The sequence below is a fragment of the Aphelocoma coerulescens genome, chromosome 15, assembly GCF_041296385.1.
Source record: "Aphelocoma coerulescens isolate FSJ_1873_10779 chromosome 15, UR_Acoe_1.0, whole genome shotgun sequence".
NCBI classification, from domain to species: Eukaryota; Metazoa; Chordata; class Aves; order Passeriformes; family Corvidae; genus Aphelocoma; species Aphelocoma coerulescens.
The window spans coordinates 546,070-565,540 of NC_091029.1; the positions used below are offsets into that span (position 1 = coordinate 546,070).

General features: G+C 42.6%; 1 protein-coding gene across 10 annotated transcripts in view; it reads right to left on the reverse strand.

Moving 5' to 3' along the window:
- Nucleotides 1-10,898, reverse strand: part of ADGRD1 (adhesion G protein-coupled receptor D1) — a 135,470-nt gene extending 124,572 nt beyond the window's left edge. For 5 of the 10 annotated variants that reach the window (XM_069030908.1, XM_069030910.1, XM_069030915.1 and 2 more), the window contains exons 1-4: nt 9,284-9,874; nt 9,151-9,187; nt 5,992-6,075; nt 88-210 (exon numbers count right to left, since the gene is read on the reverse strand). In XM_069030908.1, the coding sequence (XP_068887009.1) occupies nt 88-210; nt 5,992-6,075; nt 9,151-9,187; nt 9,284-9,352 (313 nt within the window). In that variant the 5' untranslated portion in view covers nt 9,353-9,874. Of the gene's footprint in view, nt 1-87; nt 211-773; nt 844-2,660; nt 2,757-3,162; nt 3,221-5,991; nt 6,076-9,150; nt 9,188-9,283; nt 9,875-10,780 lie in introns of those variants that run through there. The other 5 variants (XM_069030918.1, XM_069030912.1, XM_069030909.1 and 2 more) reach the window with 5 other exon arrangements.
- Nucleotides 10,899-19,471: the final 8,573 nt, after the last annotated feature.

Below are 19,471 nucleotides of genomic sequence, written 5' to 3' on the forward strand. Positions count from 1 at the left end.
TTTCCAAGGAGGAAAGGAACAATGATTATTGAATAATATAATTTGGCAGCAAAAGAAAAGTCAATAATAATTAATGAATTTGCTCACCTTCAGGTCCACAAGCCTCTGGATTACTAATGCAAGAATTTCGATAACTTCCAAAGAAGAGAAAGGTGACTCCTTTCTTTTTAGTGACGTAAATTCCTTTGTTCACCATTCCTTCTACAATATCTAAAGCAAAAGCAAAATACAGTTTAACATTTACATAAAGGAAAACTTCCTGGAAACACGAGTTTAACAGACTCCTATAGCTCCTGTTTATCTTGTTCCAGCTATATGTTTTTGTTATTTTTTGTGTTTGTTTTCCTTTTTCGTAGTTTTTGTTTCAGTTTGACAGTTTCAGTTTGTTCAGTTTCTTTTTGTCTGTTCTGGTTTGTCAGTGGTTTGTTGCTGTATTTCTTAAAGACCACACAGAGATCTCTTTTCTTTCAAGTTTGCAAATGTTATATCCACTCAGCTCTGTGGCTAACTAAGACTGTTTGACAGAAGCCGTACACCCAAAAATGATTATTTTAAAGTAATCTGAGTAAACTTTATGCTTTCCAGAGTTCTGAGATACTTCCTAGAGGTGTCTTACTGTTAGGCTGAGCTAGTAAAGAAATTCTTTAACCAATTAAAATGTAACAAAATAGTGGGTTTTTTTTTTTTTTCATTTTTTTGGAAGGGCAAATTAGTGATCAAACCCCACTTTTCACTATAAAGTAAATGAAATTTACTTGACAATGTACACTCACAAGACAGAAATTATCTCCTTTTCAGTCATCCTTTGCTGTGGTATCCTTGTCACTTGGAAAGGCAATTTCTTTGTCTAACATGGATAATGACTAATTTTCTTGTGATTTTGTTGTGTTCCCTCCCAAAGAAAAGCACTGTTGATTCATCTCCTACCAGCTAGAGCACGTGAATCCTCTTAACTCAAAAAACCTGACACTTGTTTACTACAGGAACCTCACTGAGGTCTGAGACTGCAGCTGACAGATGATGATGGGAAGCTGTTCTCATTTGTCCTGACTGATTTTAGCAATGAGCACAATAGGAAATCACAATCAAAAATCACCATCGAAACATTCTGCTGTGTTAAAATGCTCTCACTCCACAGAACATGGAATATGAAATTGTCTGTGCCTGAGCAGGCAGAATGTTAATTGTTCTGTGTGGGATTTTGTGTTACCACCATTGTTTGGGGTGGCATTTCTGTAAGGACTGTGGAGATTCAGAACCTTTAACTCCCTTCTTCATAATTTCTTCTGGAAAAATGTGAAGAGAAGAGCTGCTCCAAGGGAACTCCAGCAGTGAGAATACATTTTCCTTTTCTGAATGAATGCAGTAAATGCAAGTGTCAATATTCTCTTGGTTCATTCCAAATCCTTATTTAAATGTCAGTTTTCAGGTATCTTCCCCTCCCTTTGAGGAGGGGACCATCAAGTCCTGCCTCTAACTGACAGATAAAATTTAGTTTCTCTTAAAAATGTGAGTGTGTACTGTGGAGCAAATCAAGCATTTCTAAGTTCTTCTCAAGGCACGGGAATTATAAATTCATCTACCCCAGAAAAATTCCCATAAGGTAATGCATTTCTGTTTCCTTAGCATTTCCTTTGCCATCGGTGTCACTCTTTATAATGTTCCCATTGAACATATTTTATTATGTGAGAACTATGCAAATGGTCTATAAAGCAGATAAGAGAGGACTGAAAGGAATTTGGGTCATTTGAAGTTCATCGTTAATAGAGTTCGCATTTGCCAGCATACCTTTACTGTTAGAGAGTAAAAAAACAGTGGGTTTAGTATTCCAATATAAAATTCTTACTATCTGAGCAGCCCAAATGACAGTTTTACCATTTCCATCCCTCTCCTTAGGTCAGATTTTCCAACAGCTTGATGTGAGTTAATACCTAAGTGTAAAGTGGGCACGAGGTCACATTTCAATTGCACCTACGCAGCACAAATTCAAGTGACTGAAATTAAGTGACTCTAAGCTGCTGCAGCTGTAACTGGTTTCCAGTCTGTCAGGTTTCTGCCTGGTGAGGTGTCATTTTCTGTTCTTGCTTCAATCCCCTAGTGTGTTGATATTAAAAAAAACTAATAAAAGAACATATATATACAGATATTGCTTCTCATAAAAACAAACCAAAATAAACCATCATGTTAACCAAGGCTGTCATGACTGACAAGATCTCACTTCCAGGCTTTGCAAATTTGCTTGCATTTGTCTTTCTTAATATGTCCTCTAAAAACTATCATTAAACAGTGGAAAACAGAGGGATTCTTTTCCATTTTAGCCTTGAAAGACAAGAAAAAAATTAACCTGTTTATTCTCATATATTCCTCTGAAGTGTCACCTCTGTTTCTTTTAAGCCCAATAGAAATTTTTTTAGGTTTTGGAGAACCCTTGGGGCCCATCCTCCCATGGGATTCACGTGGGGATGCCACTCCCAGCATTCCAGCAATCCAGGTAACATTGCAGGAGTGCTTTCCCAATAATGTCTGACAGTGTAGTAACAATAAACAGACTTTACCACATGACCCTTGAACCAAAACTCAGAGTTAACTCTGAATCCAATGTTACAAGAACCATCCAAACCTGACAAATGCAGAACAAAAAAAAACGAGTAAATCCTCACCTACAGTTGCAGAGAAGTTAGAGTAGGCAGAGTCATTGGTATATACAAAGGTAGAGTTATGGGAAGGAAGCACAGTGAAGTTGTGGATTCTTAGAGCTGGGTGGAACAACAAAAGAAAATAAGCAAATAAGCAAAACAATGAATAAACATAATCAGTAATGAATTGGCCAGTTCATATCTCTCAACACAGCACAAATCACAGATTTGTTGATGAGTGGCCTTTAAAATGATCACACAAGCACTTCTCCTGAGGAGCTGGGAGTGTCATGGGCTTCATCTGCACAAGGGAATGCAAAATCACTAAAGTAACATTTCCTTCACAGTTACTGAAAAGAAAAAACCATAAAAAATCCAACTGCAGATGAAGGGCTCTGTAATATATTCCTGTTGGCAAAGAACACTGCATGTAAAATAAAAATCATTATAGTGGTGCAAAAGCCATGGCAGTTCAAGCCCCGTGTCCAGTTCTGGGCGCCCCAGTAGAAGAGAGACGTGGACATACTGGAGCAAGGCCAGGGACAGGCTGAGAGTGCTGGGACTGCTCAGCCTGGAGACCTGAGGGCTCAGGGTCTCATCAAGGTGTAAAAATGCTCAGCTGGAGATCTAAAGACAGAGCCAGGCTCTCCTTATTTGCACCCAGTGAGCAGATAAGAGCAATGGGCCCAAATTAAAATACAAGAAACTCCACTAAATATAAGAAAAGCCCCAACTTTTTTATATCTGACAATAAAGTTTTATTCTCTAACTTTCTTTTCTGATTTTGAAAATTTAACAGTATCTTGCACACTGTAATTGTTTACCCTGGGCAGGCAAATAAAGCTTGATGAAAAGCCCATGAAAGTAGATGGAGAGACATTGATTTGGGATTTAGACCAACTGAGCTCACAGAACAAAAAGACAAATGCTCTTAGGAAAAGAAAAATACACACAAAAACCTCAAGATAAAAATGCATGGAAAACACGGGGTCAGATGAAAAACCTGAGTATGGCCACTTTCTTTTTATTTGCTGTTCCCTTCAATTGCTTCTAGTGCTGAGATGTCCAAAACATTAATTTGCTGACACACTCTCACAACACGAATGCTTTGAGAGAGATAAATCTGGCTTCACACACAATGACTTCAACAAATAAAATGGATTAACGTGACGGACAGATTATGATGCTTCAAGGATTTAAGAGGAGAAACATGGAATGAAAATAATTGCATGATATGATGAGTGGAAAAACAAGAAAGATTCTGCAATAAACAGAAGAGTTGTGTAATCAGAATGGACTCAAAAACAAGCAAATTGTCACCTGCAGTAGATTACAACAATAAAGAAAGATTTCTTACATATCAAATATCAGAGAGATACATAAAACCTCTGCTGGAGGCAGCTGAAATAATATCTGTGTCTTATAAGACACAATAAAAGCAACTGAGAGGAATTTGAGCTGTCCAGTGCAACACTGAAGAGAGAATTGAGCATTGCCAGAATTGCACTGCAGAGACAAGGACCTCTGGCCACTGGCATTCCCTGCAAATTATAGTAAGACAAAGTCCTCCAAAGTTTTTCAGCAAAGTCATGCAGCTGGCTCATTTATCAATTTCTTTAACACCATGTCATAATAGGAGTCAAAAGAGATTGCTCTTGAGAGCCCGTCCCATTCCTGCAAGTGAAGGTTTATAGGATCAGGAACTTCATCTGTTCTGCTTTATCTCTTCCAAGATACTAAAAATATTTCTGAATTTTGCTGAAATAATGTAATTTAACAAAACTTGAAAAACAATCTAACAGCAATTTTCTTTTTCCAAGTGCTATACTTTTTATATGCGATTTTCAAGCACTTTCAAAACAACTTTGTAACATGATTGCCAAAACAGTGCTAGATACAGAGCACTTCACTCTTTTTGAAACTATGGGAAGTCCAGCGTCAGAAGATTACTTTAACACACTTTTAGAGAACTTATGTGGCAACTTTTTAAAGCCAAATCATTATTCTATTGAAGTCAGTAAGAATGCTGCCATCAGCTTCTAATGGAAGCAGAATATTGCCCAGATATATTTCTGGTCAGGCAACTTCATTCCTTTCAGAAATTTCGTGGAAAGATAGGTCAAAGTTTAGCCTTAAAATACTTGAAGACCTCTACAATAAAAGGATATCAATATTTATGGATCTTTTTCTCCACTTAGGACCAGAGCTTGATACTGCCATTTTTGTGTAATAAAGAGCAATAACTCTGCACTTCTGTTAGAGTTTTCCACATAGGGCTGTAAAGGTCTGCATCTCCAGGTTTAACCTTCTGCAGGGATTTTGTGGGTACAGACACTGCAGCCCCCAGGGGTAGCAGAGCAGCCACTCCTTGCACCAGCACAGAACAGCTCTGCTGTGAGCTGGGGCAGCCACGAGTGAGGGGTTCTGGGGAGGGCACAGGTTTGGGGAATGCTGGGGAATCACAGCAGACATCGTGTGAGGAGCACTGGGGACGCACATCAGCACCACGTGGAATTGGCTAAAGCATCAGCAGAGAAAAAACAGCTCATGTGGAAATTACTAAGGGACCTCTGAGTCTCAGAAGGAGGCAGAGCTCAGCTGAACATTTCATCTGGAAGGAACGGCCCTGCAAGCCCATAACTCTGGAGGGGTCTGGAGGAGCTCCTTCATTGCATCACCTGACACCCCTGGAAACAGCCCTTTGATATCATTCCCTCCGGATCCCACAGTCCTGACAACTAACTCTTGCAGATCAGTGAGAGCTTTGCCTCAGCAAATCTCTCCTGATTTTGCCCAGCTGGAAAAAGAATTGAATTAATATGAACTAATGCTGCAATACTGCTCTTGAGGAAATACCCAAGAGCAGATAAAAATGAGTAAGAGGTATCCAGAGGAGAGCTTACACTTTTCTTTCTATAGACACTACATGCAATGCTCAGAAGTGCAGGGGGAGCTCAGGCATTTAACTCCTTCCAAAATCAAAAGGAAAGAGACATTTCCCTGCTGCAGAGCCAAAGATCTCAGACACTGAATGTCCTAGAGCATGCTGTGCATGCACCAAACCAACTAATAACAGTGTGATTTCAATGACTCTTTGGATCATAAACCTTTTCTCTTTATAACCTCAACAATGCACAGACAGCTCATAAAACCTCGGAGAATACTCCATAAAAATCAGCTCACAAATACAACATCATTTGGATATCGGAGCACTGTGAAAACATTAACTGGGAAAAAAAATCTCAACCTCTGAGCCACAAAAGTCAACCCCTTGCTCTTCTCCTGCTCCCCCTTCTAATTACAGAGAGTCACAGATAGTTCTGTTATTGCCATTGTCAGGGAATGCTCCGTCTACCTCCATTCGTATCCCGAAACTCATGAATTCCATCCACATCTTCCAACGGCCAGTAATGGGAAGCTGACGCCAGGACTTTGAACCCTTTCAAGAAACATAGGTTAAAAGATTATTAAATAAAGGACCAACCAGGTGTGCAACAAGTCTCCACAGAAAATAACCATAAAAGACGTCAAAAGGTTAAGTAAACCAAAATATTTTATGTAAATCAAGTGTGGCACATAAGCGGGATCATAAATCAAAGCAGCAGAGTAGATTAAAGCCATATAACTGATTAACCACTGCAGAAAACCTGTGTTTAAATCCCAACTGATTTTCATTTTAATTGCAAAACGTGTAACAATCTCTGACAAAATCTCTGCTCGTGTACCTGGAAGCATTCACTGAAGTAACAGCTGAGGAGTCATTCAAGAGTAATTTCAAGATTTTATTGAGGTTTCAAGCACCTGGTGGACAGCCCAAAGCACTGGGATGGGAATGCGCGAGGGAACGTTCAGCCTCTCCAGCAAATATTACTGCTCCTGCTTCCTCCAGAGGTAACACAAAGGATGCCAGGGACAAGGAGAGCAAGGATTTCCACTACCCCCTCTCTGTTGTTCTCTGCCCTACAATCGTTTTTCATTCCCAAGCAATCTTGCAAGAGACCGAGGTGTGAAGCTGACAGATAAAAGTTTGTTAAACCCCATTCCAGCTGTCAAGCACCGTACAGAATCTCCCCACACCTAATGAGCAAATTAACCCAAGTCACAAGCAGTGTCCTTTGACTTCTGCAGTTTTTCCCACACCTTTCTTCACTTTTGAGATCAAAGCACTTTGCCTGTTTGATACTTGTTCTATCATTTTAATGTCCTGGATACACAACAGAATTTTGTATCATGGATATGAAGGTGCAAAAACTTTACTTTCATCCTCAAAGTGCCTAATGCCCGCCCTGGAGAGCAGTTTGATGGCCTCCATCCTCATGGTGCAGTTTCTGAGGTGTGACACAGATGGGATCCTAAGATTTATTTTTTCATTAGGAGTGCAAAGTTGATAAAATTGCTAAACTCCACAACAAGCAATTACAGATCTGAGGAAATAGAACTCAAAGTTCTGCATCTTGTGAGGATACAAGAAACATACAGACTCGCTTCCAAAGTCAACTATACCACAGATATCTAGCAAATGATTCATAACTGAATTCATTAATTCAGGATCTATTATTAGCCCACCTAACTAAATGTTTGCAGTTGTCATAGAGGTTCTCCCTCAAGGAGGGAACACGAGCAGACAGATAAAATGGGGATGTCTCATGGAAATGGATGGGGTTCTGTGGTTATCCATCTCCTTTGCCTGCTTGGAAGACAGAGAAAGGCACGGCTGCCACTGGAAGGACGAGGACACTGCCAGCCCCAGAGAATAATGACCCACAGTGAGCACACACAAAACATAATCTGAACGTTCCAGGCAACCCAAACTCAACCAAGCTGAGCATGGCAAAGAACACTGAGGAAATGGGATATAGGAAAAGGGTTTTTGCATTTACACAGGCTAAATCTGTGTATGTGTTTAGTTCTACCTTCAAAGAACATATTCAGGCTGCTGTAAAAGAAATGGAAATTATAAACTTTCCACACAGCTACCTGTGCTAATACCACTCCATCCCACGTTCATCAGACCCCCAGTTCCCTTGTGCAGAGCCCAGGACATGCCTGCTCTTTCACACTGTGCTTATATGCAAATATCTCATGCTCCCCCTGAACATCTCCCTTTGGTACCAAGGGGGAAGAAAAAGGATTTAAGTTAAAAGAGGTGGTAGGAAAAAAAATCATGAGAAAAACTGAGAAAAAGATAAAAGAAAACTCCTGGGAGAAAACAAGGGGTCACAACACAGCACAAGTGCTCTAGTAGCAGCAGCACGACAGAGGCTTTGCCATGGCTGGCACAAACTCATGAGGAGGAGCAATATTCCAGGGAGTTTACATGTAAAAGCTGGGAAAATGGACCCAAAAGTCCATTTTGGGAAATACAGACAGAGCAAGGAAGGGAAATACAGACAGAGCAAAGGAAACTGCCCAGAGCCACGCTGCTCTGGTGGCTTTCCCAGCTCCCAGTTCAGCAGCTCTTACCCTGCTTCAGCCCTGGGAAGACCTCTGGAAACAAAGACCTGCTGCCCAGAATGCAAAATCCTTTCCACAGGCACCTGTCCCGTTCAGAACAAAACCCCAGGGCTTGCTCCAGCCTGGTTCAAAGCCAGCCAGCACCACCTGCAGTGATGCCTCCACACACACCCTGCACCACAAAACCAGTGCTGTGGAACTCGCCCATTTATTGCAGGAGGGTTTGGCCCCTTTAGTTCCACCAGCCAGAAACCCTCATTTTTAGGAAATAGGACTCTTTTTCTTGGTTTTGAGCAAAGGTGGAGCAAAAGAAATCAATCAGGCTGAAGCTACTCCTTTAACAGACGTGGCCTTTTCCATCACTCTGTGTTTTACTTGAAAATAATTACATATGGTTAAAACTGAGAAGCACAAAGCAATACATGAATCGGTAAAGCAGTAAAATTGTACTTGCACACCACCAAGAGGCTTGAGGTTAAACTAATGACATAAACAGAACTCTGCAGTTACACACACAGACCCTTATAAGCTGTGAGTGAGGTTTTTTACATTGAAAACAGACGAGAAATCCTTAATCCTGTCTGTAACTGATTTAAACTGTAGTGTGAAGGCTGGGAGGAGGGAGGGTAGAGGACTTGAAGCCACGCCAGAATGCTGCAAAGTGTACAAGCTGGCAAATCCAACTGTAAATCATTGAATTGAAAATGCTGAACATTGAGAGGAAAAAAAGAAAATAGTCTGTGTAGAGTTCTGATTCAGAAACTTACACTCAAGGAAAGTAATGATAAACAAGTGTATATAGGACTGTTCCACATACCAAATACAAGCCATTTTTCTCCAAATGTATTTCTATTCAGAATATTCAGTGAGTAGGGTACTGAATTTAAACTGGGACAGTCTGATACTTTGGACTATTAATTTTTAATACAGAGCTGACATTCAAACATGGGCTCAGTTTCTTGGGGGCTACCTAAGGAAATTAAAAAAAAGTACAAACTGGAAAAAAAGCAAATAAATATTTAAGCACATGGACATAAAGTGTAAATAGAGCATTCCTTACCTGGGTGTTTGGGTAGCTGGGAATAGTTTCCGTACACCTGCACACAAAACATTACACAATGAGACACAGCGAGGCAAAACTTGCTCGGAAAAACCCAAGCATACCTCAAAACTGACCATATTCAGATTATTACCTGATATTTTTGCTGAAACAAAATCAGCAAAGAATAATGGCAACAGAGTAGAGATAATAAACTCTCCATGGTCTATTTAAGGTTAAAAGTACAGTTGAAATCAAATTCCTGTAAGATTTCAATCATAAGTTTTCCGTTGCTACTTTTGGTATTAGAAAGGACATTTTCCATGCAAGTTCAAAAGTCCATTCCTTCAGTGATGGCAAAATATCCTTCCAGACCCTTCAAGTAGTATTTTCTTGCTTCACCCTTCGATATCTTCATTTAACTCTGAATAAATAACCATGACTGGCAGAAAATTCAAAGAAAAGTGCATCAAATCCCGAAGTTGTGCTGTTCCGTGGAAAGAAGTCAAATACTTCTGTTCCAATCCGTGCCAAAAAGAAAATATCTTGTCTGCAACTTTCTCCCTGTGGTTCTGTTTCCCTTGCAATTCCTTTCAGCTGTCAGAGGTCTGGAGGCAGTTGTAGCTGTGCTGGCAGGGAAAGGCACTTCCTTATTGCACCCCGGCCGGAAAACTCCCTCTGCCCTCCGAAATGAGCCGAAAGGAGCTGAAAGGAGCCGCGAGCTCCTCGCCCGTCCCGCTCACGTTTGCACCTCCAGCCCAGATCCTTTTGGGTGGAGAGCGAGTCCGGGTGATGTCACGCTCTCTCCTCCAGCTTTGTCCCATTCTGGACTCTGTTTATCTCTATTTATATCCCGCTGCTGCTGCTCCTCTCCGGGTCCTACGAGCAGCCAGGAGCCGCTGGGACCCAGTCCCGGAGCTCCAGCAGAGAGAGAGGGGAGCGCAGTGCTCCCAAAAATCCGCACACCTGGGCAGGGATCGAAGCCACAGCCAGTGCCCGCAATTCAAACGCTCCAGAAAAAGAAGAGAGATTTTCGAAGGAAAGCTGCCATCTATTTATTTTAAAAAGCACAAGTTGTATTTCTGTCCAAAGAAAGCTTTAAAAAAACACTGATTGAAATCGCTCGGCGCTCCAAGGGTTTGTTTTTACCTTATCTGCACCAAGCAGGGGAAACTGAGGCATTACCTATTTCACCAGCTTCCTCAGAGTTACACAAATCTCGAAAAAAACCTTCTGTAGCTGCTACTTTACTTCTTATTTTAATAAAAATAATTACATGTAAGTATTTTTATAAGAGTTTCCCAATTACCCTCCAAACTATGCCACAAATATCAATCAGCATTTTACACATAACAGAAAAATAGCAGCCAGAACTAGCTGATACTCTTCATTTACTCTGCTCTTCTATGGTAAAATCTTATTTTCAGTTCTCTCCAAGTTCTTTATTTTCAGCCAAAAAGCTGAAAGAGTAATATTTTAAACAAAATTTGATAAGCTTTCCACCCCTCTTAATTTTTTCCCTGCATTTTCCTATCAACCCCTTCTTTATCCTCACACGGGCCACTTAAAGGTGATGTAGGCAATATCAGAAACTAAAAATCAGAATTATAACACGCTAATATCGCAACAAAACCCAGATTATTTTATTTACCTTTTCTTTTGCCAGGAGTTGTGTAAATACTGGATAATACTTTTGGCCCACTCATGCAGTGAAATATTCTTTGCTTAAGATCAACGAACGGAGAAGATTCTGACCTACAGGAAAGGGATTTCCGTGCATGCCACTGCCCCTACGGGACTCTCCCCTTGACTTTTAGGAATCCTCCCCTCTCCACCCACCCCTTTCAGTGACTCTGGGCCCATCTCTGCAGGGGCCTCTGCACCTGGACTCACCTGGTTCCTCCTGTTCCTCCCCCAAATTACCCCTCTCGCCTGCCTGCTGCTCAAGCACGGCTTCTGCACTGAGCTCCAGGCAAGGGCTGGTTATCACTTTTAGGGGGAAGCAGTTTTCTACTCACCCTTTACAGATATTGTACAGCTGGTAACCAGCGAGCCTGGCAGCAGCTTGGCCCCGATTGCCCCAGCTGGATTCCCAGATGGATTCAACTTCCAAAGCCTCTGGGGGTAACTCGTTCCTTGCAAACGACTGGAAATAGATGGGACTGCAGGGTCCAGGGACTGAGGAGATCAGAATTAAGTTTGGCAACCCTAAGACATTCATGGTGCCCGAATGCTCCAAGGTTACCAAAGTTCAGTGTTACAAAATTTCCGTATTGAAATAAAATGTGAGTTTTGTTTGAAATCCTGATTTAGGACCCATAAGAGAAAAATTCTGAATTTTTGAATTTCAGTTCCTACAAAAATTTCGTGATAGCCACTCTGGCTTTTGCTTATTTCCCTCCAGCTTTTTTGAGACTTCCTCCCTCATTACTGCTAGCCACAATCTCCCCAGTATCCCGAAGGAAGAGGAAGAATTCTGTGCAAACCCTATGAACTCTGCATTGTATAGTGACAAGTAGAGCCATCCTTAGAAATAACAAAGAGCTGCAGCTAAAATTCCTGAGAAAAAGCTAAAATGTAAAAAGAGAAAGACAGGAATTTGAAATATTTGCCAAGAGGGGCCTGTCAAGGGAAAGAATATGCTTACCAAAACAATTGTGAGAATCCAAGCAAACACATTCACTGCCAAAAATTCCTGTGGAAACAGCAGATTGCAAGCAGACATTGGAGATTATTTGCAGAAACAAATTCTGAATTTATTCCTGTGATTCTCTGGAAACACGCTCTGAAATCCACACTGCTCCCAGCACAGCCCAGGGGCAGCACCTGAGTGCAAACTGGAGTCACTGGTGAAGCCCTGGGCAGAAAATCCATCCCAGGGATGGATTTATTTCCTGAAGAACCCGAGGATGGAGCAGAGCTCACTGAAGGTCCTTGCAGGTCACTGAAAGCACAGAGGAAGGTGCTGGGACCTGTGCTGGGTGCTGGGACCTGCGCTGAGCCCTGGAGGGGCTGCCCCAAGCACCACTCTCCATCCTCAGCCCTGGGGCCCTGCTGAGGATGCAGGACTGGGGGGCCCTGGAACAACCCCAGATTTTCTGTCCCACTTGTCAGAGAGCAGGGAAAGGGCTGGGCAGGGGGTGCTCTGCAGTGGGATGAGGGTTCAGCAAAAAGGAAAAGGTCGATGGGTTTGTGTCATTTGTACAAGGTGAGTGTGACCCATCAGGTGACAATCCAGTGCCAGCTGCAGCATTCCTTGTTCACCTGGTGCTCACTCAGGGTGATAACATGCTTGAAACAGAAAATCAGCCAGTGCTGCAGCTGACATTTACCACGAAAGGACAAATAACCCGAAGTTTAAAACCTTTGCAGCCAACCACCTAAATACAAGCAGAGAAAGAATCACTGAAAGAATGTTTTACCCCGTAGAAGACAGACAGTCTCTAATACGGTTTTCTTCCCTTGTTTCATTGGAATCACTAACTTACCATATGAGAGCTGGTGCATAATTGGGATTGAAATATTTCAGCAAACACTTAGAAAGGAGAATTTTAAGAATCAATCTAAGAGATTTTGTAAAGCTTCCTTAGCATCACAGTCTCTACTAACACATCAATAAATATTCTGGGTTAAAATGACTTTCTGGTCAAACTGTTTCTCTGTCAGTAACAGGCACTGCCAGCAAGGTGGTCACAGCTGATATATCAACACACATCCACTTACATTTTACTGTGAACTTTTCTGCTTGTAATGGACATCCCAGCTAAGTACTTGCAGAATGGATTTTATCTAATTCACTTACACAAATCACCCCACAGCTGTGTAAACTAATTCATCTGTCCTTTGCTCCAGGGAGCTACTCAGATGTATGTAGGTGCAATTTGGTTAGATTTGCACTTTAAAAAATCATTTGCCAGCTGCATCACCTTCAAAGAGACTGAAGAATGTCTCCTTCCCTCTTTTTCCTTGATGTATTACAATCAAATCATGGTAATGTGTGATGCAAATTGGCCAGCCACAAGAGATTCACTTGAAATACAGCAGCAGCCCCTGGTTCAGGAGAAAAGCAGGAAAATACAAAAGCCAGAAGATTTTTGCTTTTAAAAAAGTGCAAAAAAATCGATTATTTAAAATAGTATCATGATATTAATCTGTATTGACTAATATAGTGGATGGGGATGAGTCAGAAAAAGCAAAGTTGTGCTTTTTCTTAAGGTTTCCAGCACACAAATTCAGTTTTCCTGTGGGGTGGGGTCCCCCTACAGCTGTGGTGACACCACAGTCCTTTTACCTGTGCTGGAAGAATTTCGTGGGGTCTGTTGGGAGGCACCAAACGCTGCCCCCATCCCCACTGTCCCCCTCTCCCATCACTCCACTGCGAGGGGAAATCCAGCCCAGGAGTTTTATTTAAGCTAAGAACTTGTGCAGCCTCACATGCTTTCCTAACTCGAGACTGCAATTCTAAAGAGAACCAAAATACACAACTGAGAGGGGTTTTTTGTTCTTACTTAAAAACTGTTTGTTAGTGTTTATTCTCGTGGGTGTGTCATCCTCTCATGCCGCTGTGCTGAGCTCTCCACAGGCAGCTTTTGCCACAATCCCTGTGACATTCTGTTAAGTGGTAAATATTCACTGAGCTCTGGGTGCTTTCGAGTGAGCAACAGCTTCAAGCACACTGTACCCATTATCTCAGAACAATTTAAAAAACCCTTTTTCTATTAGCACTTTCCCAACCAAACAACGGACAAATTTACCAGAAGGTCAGTTTAGGTTTGCAAGTTTTCTCTAGGACTGAACAAACTCACCCAGCAGCATCTGTTGCTTCTCTTTACATTGAAACTTTGACATCAAATTGTGTGAAAGTGCATTTGTATTGGGAAAAGGGAAGAGGGTTGTGTAGTTGGCATTAAGGATGTGTTTCCATGACAAGCCAAGTGTGACTGTGTCTCTTGTACCAGCAGAAACAAATAAATTGTGGGCAGCACAGGCCAGCAAACATGAACTATCCAAGGGTGCAGACAGATTTGGGGGCTACAGCTTCACTTCTGTGGCTCCCTGGGCAGTACTCATTACATTATCCAGCTACGGCACTCCAATGCTTATTTTTCTGTTTAGAACTAATACAAAATACTCTTTTCATTCGTACTTACCTGTAAGTCATTTACTAGAAGGATGGTGTGGGCTTTTTTTTGTTGTGGGGCTTGAAGTTCCCCGGTATGAGCCACCATTTCCAAGGTTCACACACCATCCTGAACAAAATAAATTCATGTTTGGTGTGCCTGGGGAGTCACCTGCACAACAAGAGTCATGAGAAATAAGGCAGGAAATGCACAGGGATTTGAATTAATGGAAAGGATCAAATCAGCTTCACACACTCACTGCAGAGGAGGAGAAGGAGAAAGGCTGGGTACAGGGCAGAACATCGTGGGGGAAAGGATGGAAAGGATGTGCAAGCACCAGCACTGGATGTCTTGAAGGATAGGCTGAACAAAGGCTTGCCAGAGATGCTACAAAAACAGTCAGTGTTACCTTGCAGCATGAAGGTGGAGCTAAATTTGTTCTTTTTGTGCATTCCAACTATATTTTGCCATCATTCCGTGACTTCTGAGATCACTGATGTCCTTGCACATTCTCCTTTTTCATGTTTCCCTCACAGTCAAACAGAATTCACCTTAGCCAGTATCAACACCAATGTTTTCAGCGCAAATTTCCAACACATAGCAAAAGATTATGCAAACAAAACCCCTCAAGGAATGATAAGGAACCATTTAAAACAATTTATAAAATAAAGCTGAGGCTTTCTATACCTTATGGAAAGCACTGTGCATAGAGAGTTTGCCCTGGCTGTAGGGGAGGGAGGGACAGGCGCCCACCCAGATTTCCTTGGCACCCGTGTCAGAGTGATCAGCAGCAGCACGATCCCTGGCAAGGTGCAGCTTCCCAGGGCTGTGACCATCACTGGCACAAGCCCGAAGCTGAGCGAGCAGCCTCAGGTGTGAGGTGACAAAGGCACTCGAGGAGCTCTTCACTGGCCCAAGGAGCGGCTGCTGAGCGGCTCAAGAGCTTCCAAACCCGCAAAGAACCGCAAAAGTGCTGAAAAAAACCATCAGAGGCTGCAGGAATTGAGGCTTTGCAGTTCTCACTTGCCCAACGCCCTCTAAAACACCCTCAACACCCCCTAAAATACCCCAACAGAAGGCATCAAAGGGCGGCCCCTGCACGGCTCCAGTGCCCAGGATGAACCGAGTAAATGACGAAGTTTTGGTCAAACTGCTCAGGCAGCAGCCCCACTCACGAGGGCATTGCCTGAAACCTTTTCTGGGCTGACAAGGCTCAGAAGGACAAACTGAACAGCCCAGGCTGGAGAGAAGGAAAACAAACACAAATCCTGGAGTTAATTCAACAAGGCTAACACTATCATGGAAAAATATTTTTCTAATTAAGAATATGAGAAGTCGCTGGTTGATGCCAGAAAACAAAATACAGCGTTTTGGCAATAAAATTCAGACCTAATCAAATAAAAATACTTTTATTGTGCAACATATGTAACATTAAGCTGATTTAGTGTATATATATATATATCTAGATATAGATATTCCTTATGAAAACATTAGGACACTGATGATACAAAGACCAATTAAGCAGGTAGATAAAACCATAGAAAAAATTATACATTTAAAGTTTCTTTGAATGAGGTCCCACTTCCTATGATAGTTGTTGGAGTAGTCCTTTTATTGTCTATTTATTGTTCATTGGGCTTTTTTTGTATCATGGTAGTGCCTTGAACATCTTACTCCATGCGCTGATTTTTGCAAAGTAGTTTGGGCTTTTGTGCCAATCCCAAAGATTTAATTTCATCAAATCTTTGATTATCTGAGCCCTAATGCCAAGCTTACATAAAACTGGATAATTGTATAAATAAAACATTTTATAAATCCTTTTTTATGGGATTAAGCCAAATCCTTTTTGCTAGAAGCCGCTGTCTGTAACTGTGTCTGTTTTGAGATCATCCAGGTAGTCAGATTTTCTTAATTACACAAATATTAAAATAATATTTATAGTATTACATGATAATGATGAATAATCCCTAAACCATGATAAATTTTGCCTCTAGGACTTGTGCCAGCTTTTCTCTCGCAGTTTTACATATTTGCCTCTTGCTCCTCAGGGTAAAAGCAACTCCATGAAGTTTTAATTTGAGTACTTTGTGAAAAGTTCACCAGCACAAAAGGAGAGGCCAATGGAAATTCCTTCTCCGCAAGAAGGTCTGAGGTTCTCACAGACATATATATTAAAGACTCTTTATCCTATGGGGAATGACACAGTTCCTGGCTTTTGTGGCTTCCTACTTTAGATCTAAGTGGCAAAAGTAATGAGAGGGTGGGGACAGAAATCAGAGCTGGCTGAAGAGTTGGCAGAAGCTTCCAGATCTACACTCTTATTAAAATCTGAAGAGCCATCAAATCTGAAATGCAACTCATTAACTAATTTAAAAGCATGAAAACTGAATTCCAGAACAAGTCATATAGTTTCAGGTACTGAGTCTTGGCTCTTGGGCCAGCACATAAACCAAACCCAGCATAAATTCTCCTCCATGACCTCTCTTAGCCACAGTGATTCCTCTTGGTTTGATTCTCACTCTGCTGCAATGCTTAATAATCTGAATAATCACTTACATCTGTCGGCTGGAACAGTCATCCCAAAGATCCTAAAAATCACAAGACACACCCTGGAATCATGGAACTGCCTAAAAACATATTTTCAAAACAATAAGTGAAAGAAAAAAATCCCATTTTTATCTGCCACTGTTCCTAATGCACACTGCAGGAAAGTAAATGGGAATAAAATCAACCATTCAAAATGTGATTTTGACTATGAAAATGGATATGATATGGAGATCAGAGAAATTCCCCTTCCTTTTTCTAGAGGATTTGTCAATCTCTCAGTGATTTTCATAGGTTCCTGAAAGAAATGTCATTGCACAGCTAAAGATGATTGATGCGACCTAATTCATACCCTTTTTAATTAGTTAGAAATAATGATTTTTCAAGAGATTAAGTGTTTCCCTTTTGGGCTCTAAGACTCTTTTAGCACATGTAAAGCTGGGATGAAGAGCAGGAGATAGAAACATCAAGGAATAGCCACCCATCAATCTGTAGAGTTAAAGATGGAAGAAACAGTTCTGTAGTCAGGCCGGCACCTGTGGAAATGGCATTACAAAACTTAACATGTCAGATTTTCAACAGCCAGGGATATACACCATGTATTCAGAAGCAGGATTTTTTGCTCAGAGAGAATAAAACCATTAATCCTCTGCTAGTAGTGAACCACTTGTAGCCAGTATCCACTCCATAGATGGCAACTAAAATACAAATAAGACCGGAAAATGTGATTAACTAAAGCAGATAGCACTGTTTTCTCTGTGATTAACAGCGAATGTGTTTTGCTGAAGCTGCCAGGCCAGCACAGGCCTCAGGTACGGGGCAGTGCCCTGCCTGGGAGCCACAGCACTCAAAGGGCACTCAAAAAATTCGACTCAGCTGAAAGGAATCACAAATCTGGCAACAGGAAAATGACCCGAGCTGAAAGCCTTTCGAACTGCAACACAGAATATGCTACGTGCCTAAACCACGTTTATCTCTCACCTGTCACCCAAGGTCCCTGCTGCTTTTAAGGACAGCAGAGAAAACCATCACAGAGCTGCTCTTCCCCGAGCTTCAGATCTGAAGGTCTGTGAGGAGCATCTTTCTCCCTTATTTACATCTCTTTACAGCAAAACGGGAACTATAATACTCAGGACACCAATCCTTCCAGCTTTCTGCTCACTTTGCTATTCATAGCATAACTTTACTCTAAGCTCAGACTATGAACAACACAACAGCACTGTGATAGATTTGGCTACTGCACGTTCCTCATCGCATTTTTGTTTTGTAACATTAGGTGATCAGCACTTAATGGATGATTCTTTTCCCAGGTGAAGCTATCCTTTAAAGCTCAGCCTCAGTTATCAATGTGTTGGCTGTCATCATGCAATAAACTCTGATTTTAACAGTTTTTCACCCTGAACTTGATAAAGAGTGGGGGAAATTATGGTGGTGCCTACGCTTTGCTGTGCTAACAGCAGCAGGACGAGAAAATCCGCCGGCAGTGGCGGTCTCGGTGCGTTGCCCGCTTCTGGCGGATTTCAAAGGAAAATCCATTTACGGCCGGAGCCCGAGACCGCTGGGCGGGCGGCGGCCGCCACCGCGCGGCCGAAATAGGAACTGCAGCGGCGTCCGGAGCAGCGGCTCGGCCCGGCCCGGCCCGGCCCGGCCCCGCCCGCGGCAGCCGGGGCTCATCCCAGCCCGGAATCACCCCAGATCATCCCGTCCGCGGCAGCCGGGGCTCATCCCAGCCCGGAATCACCCCAGATCATCCCGTCCGCGGCAGCCGGGGCTCATCCCAGCCCGGAATCACCCCAGATCATCCCGTCCGCGGCAGCCGGGGCTCATCCCAGCCCGGAATCACCCCAGATCATCCCGTCCGCTGCAGCCGGGGCTCATCCCAGCCCGGAATCACCCCAGATCAGCCCCGTCCGCGGCAGCCGGGGCTCATCCCAGCCCGGAATCACCCCAGATCATCCCGTCCGCGGCAGCCGGGGCTCATCCCAGCCCGGAATCACCCCAGAACAGCCCCGTCCGCTGCAGCCGGGGCTCATCCCAGCCCGGAATCACCCCAGAACAGCCCCGTCCGCTGCAGCCGGGGCTCATCCCAGCCCGGAATCACCCCGGAATGGCCCCGTCTGCGGCAGCCGGGGCTCATTCCAGCCCGGAATCACCCCGGAATGGCCCCGTCCGCCCAGATCATCCCGTCCGCTGCAGCAGGAAAAGAGAATTCTGCTGTAACCATCCGATCTCCAGGACAAAGTTATCTTAAAGCTTCATCAGAACTGTTCACTTAGAGAGCTAAGAACTACTCGCTTTAAGCCTGGCTACACCTGCACTCCTGCCTGTCGAGTGGTGTGTCTCAGACACTTCTTTCACACATAAACTTGGCAGAATTACTCGTTTGCTATAGTTTGAAATAAGTTTTATACCTAGACCTCAACTTACGCATTCAAATTAAACATCCGGTACAAGGAAGAAGTAAAAATACCAGATCCAGAATCAAAAGACAATGAATAATGCCCAAAATTGCACATTCCTTGTTAATTATGACCCACCTTTAAATTTGTAAATGCAACAAACCTCTCTGGCTTGAGCTCTTTCCCTAAAACCTGCCCAGAGATCACATCCCTAGACCCAGAAATTCCCCCCCCCCCCTTTTTTTTTTTAATGATACAATCCATTGAAAAAGTCTGACA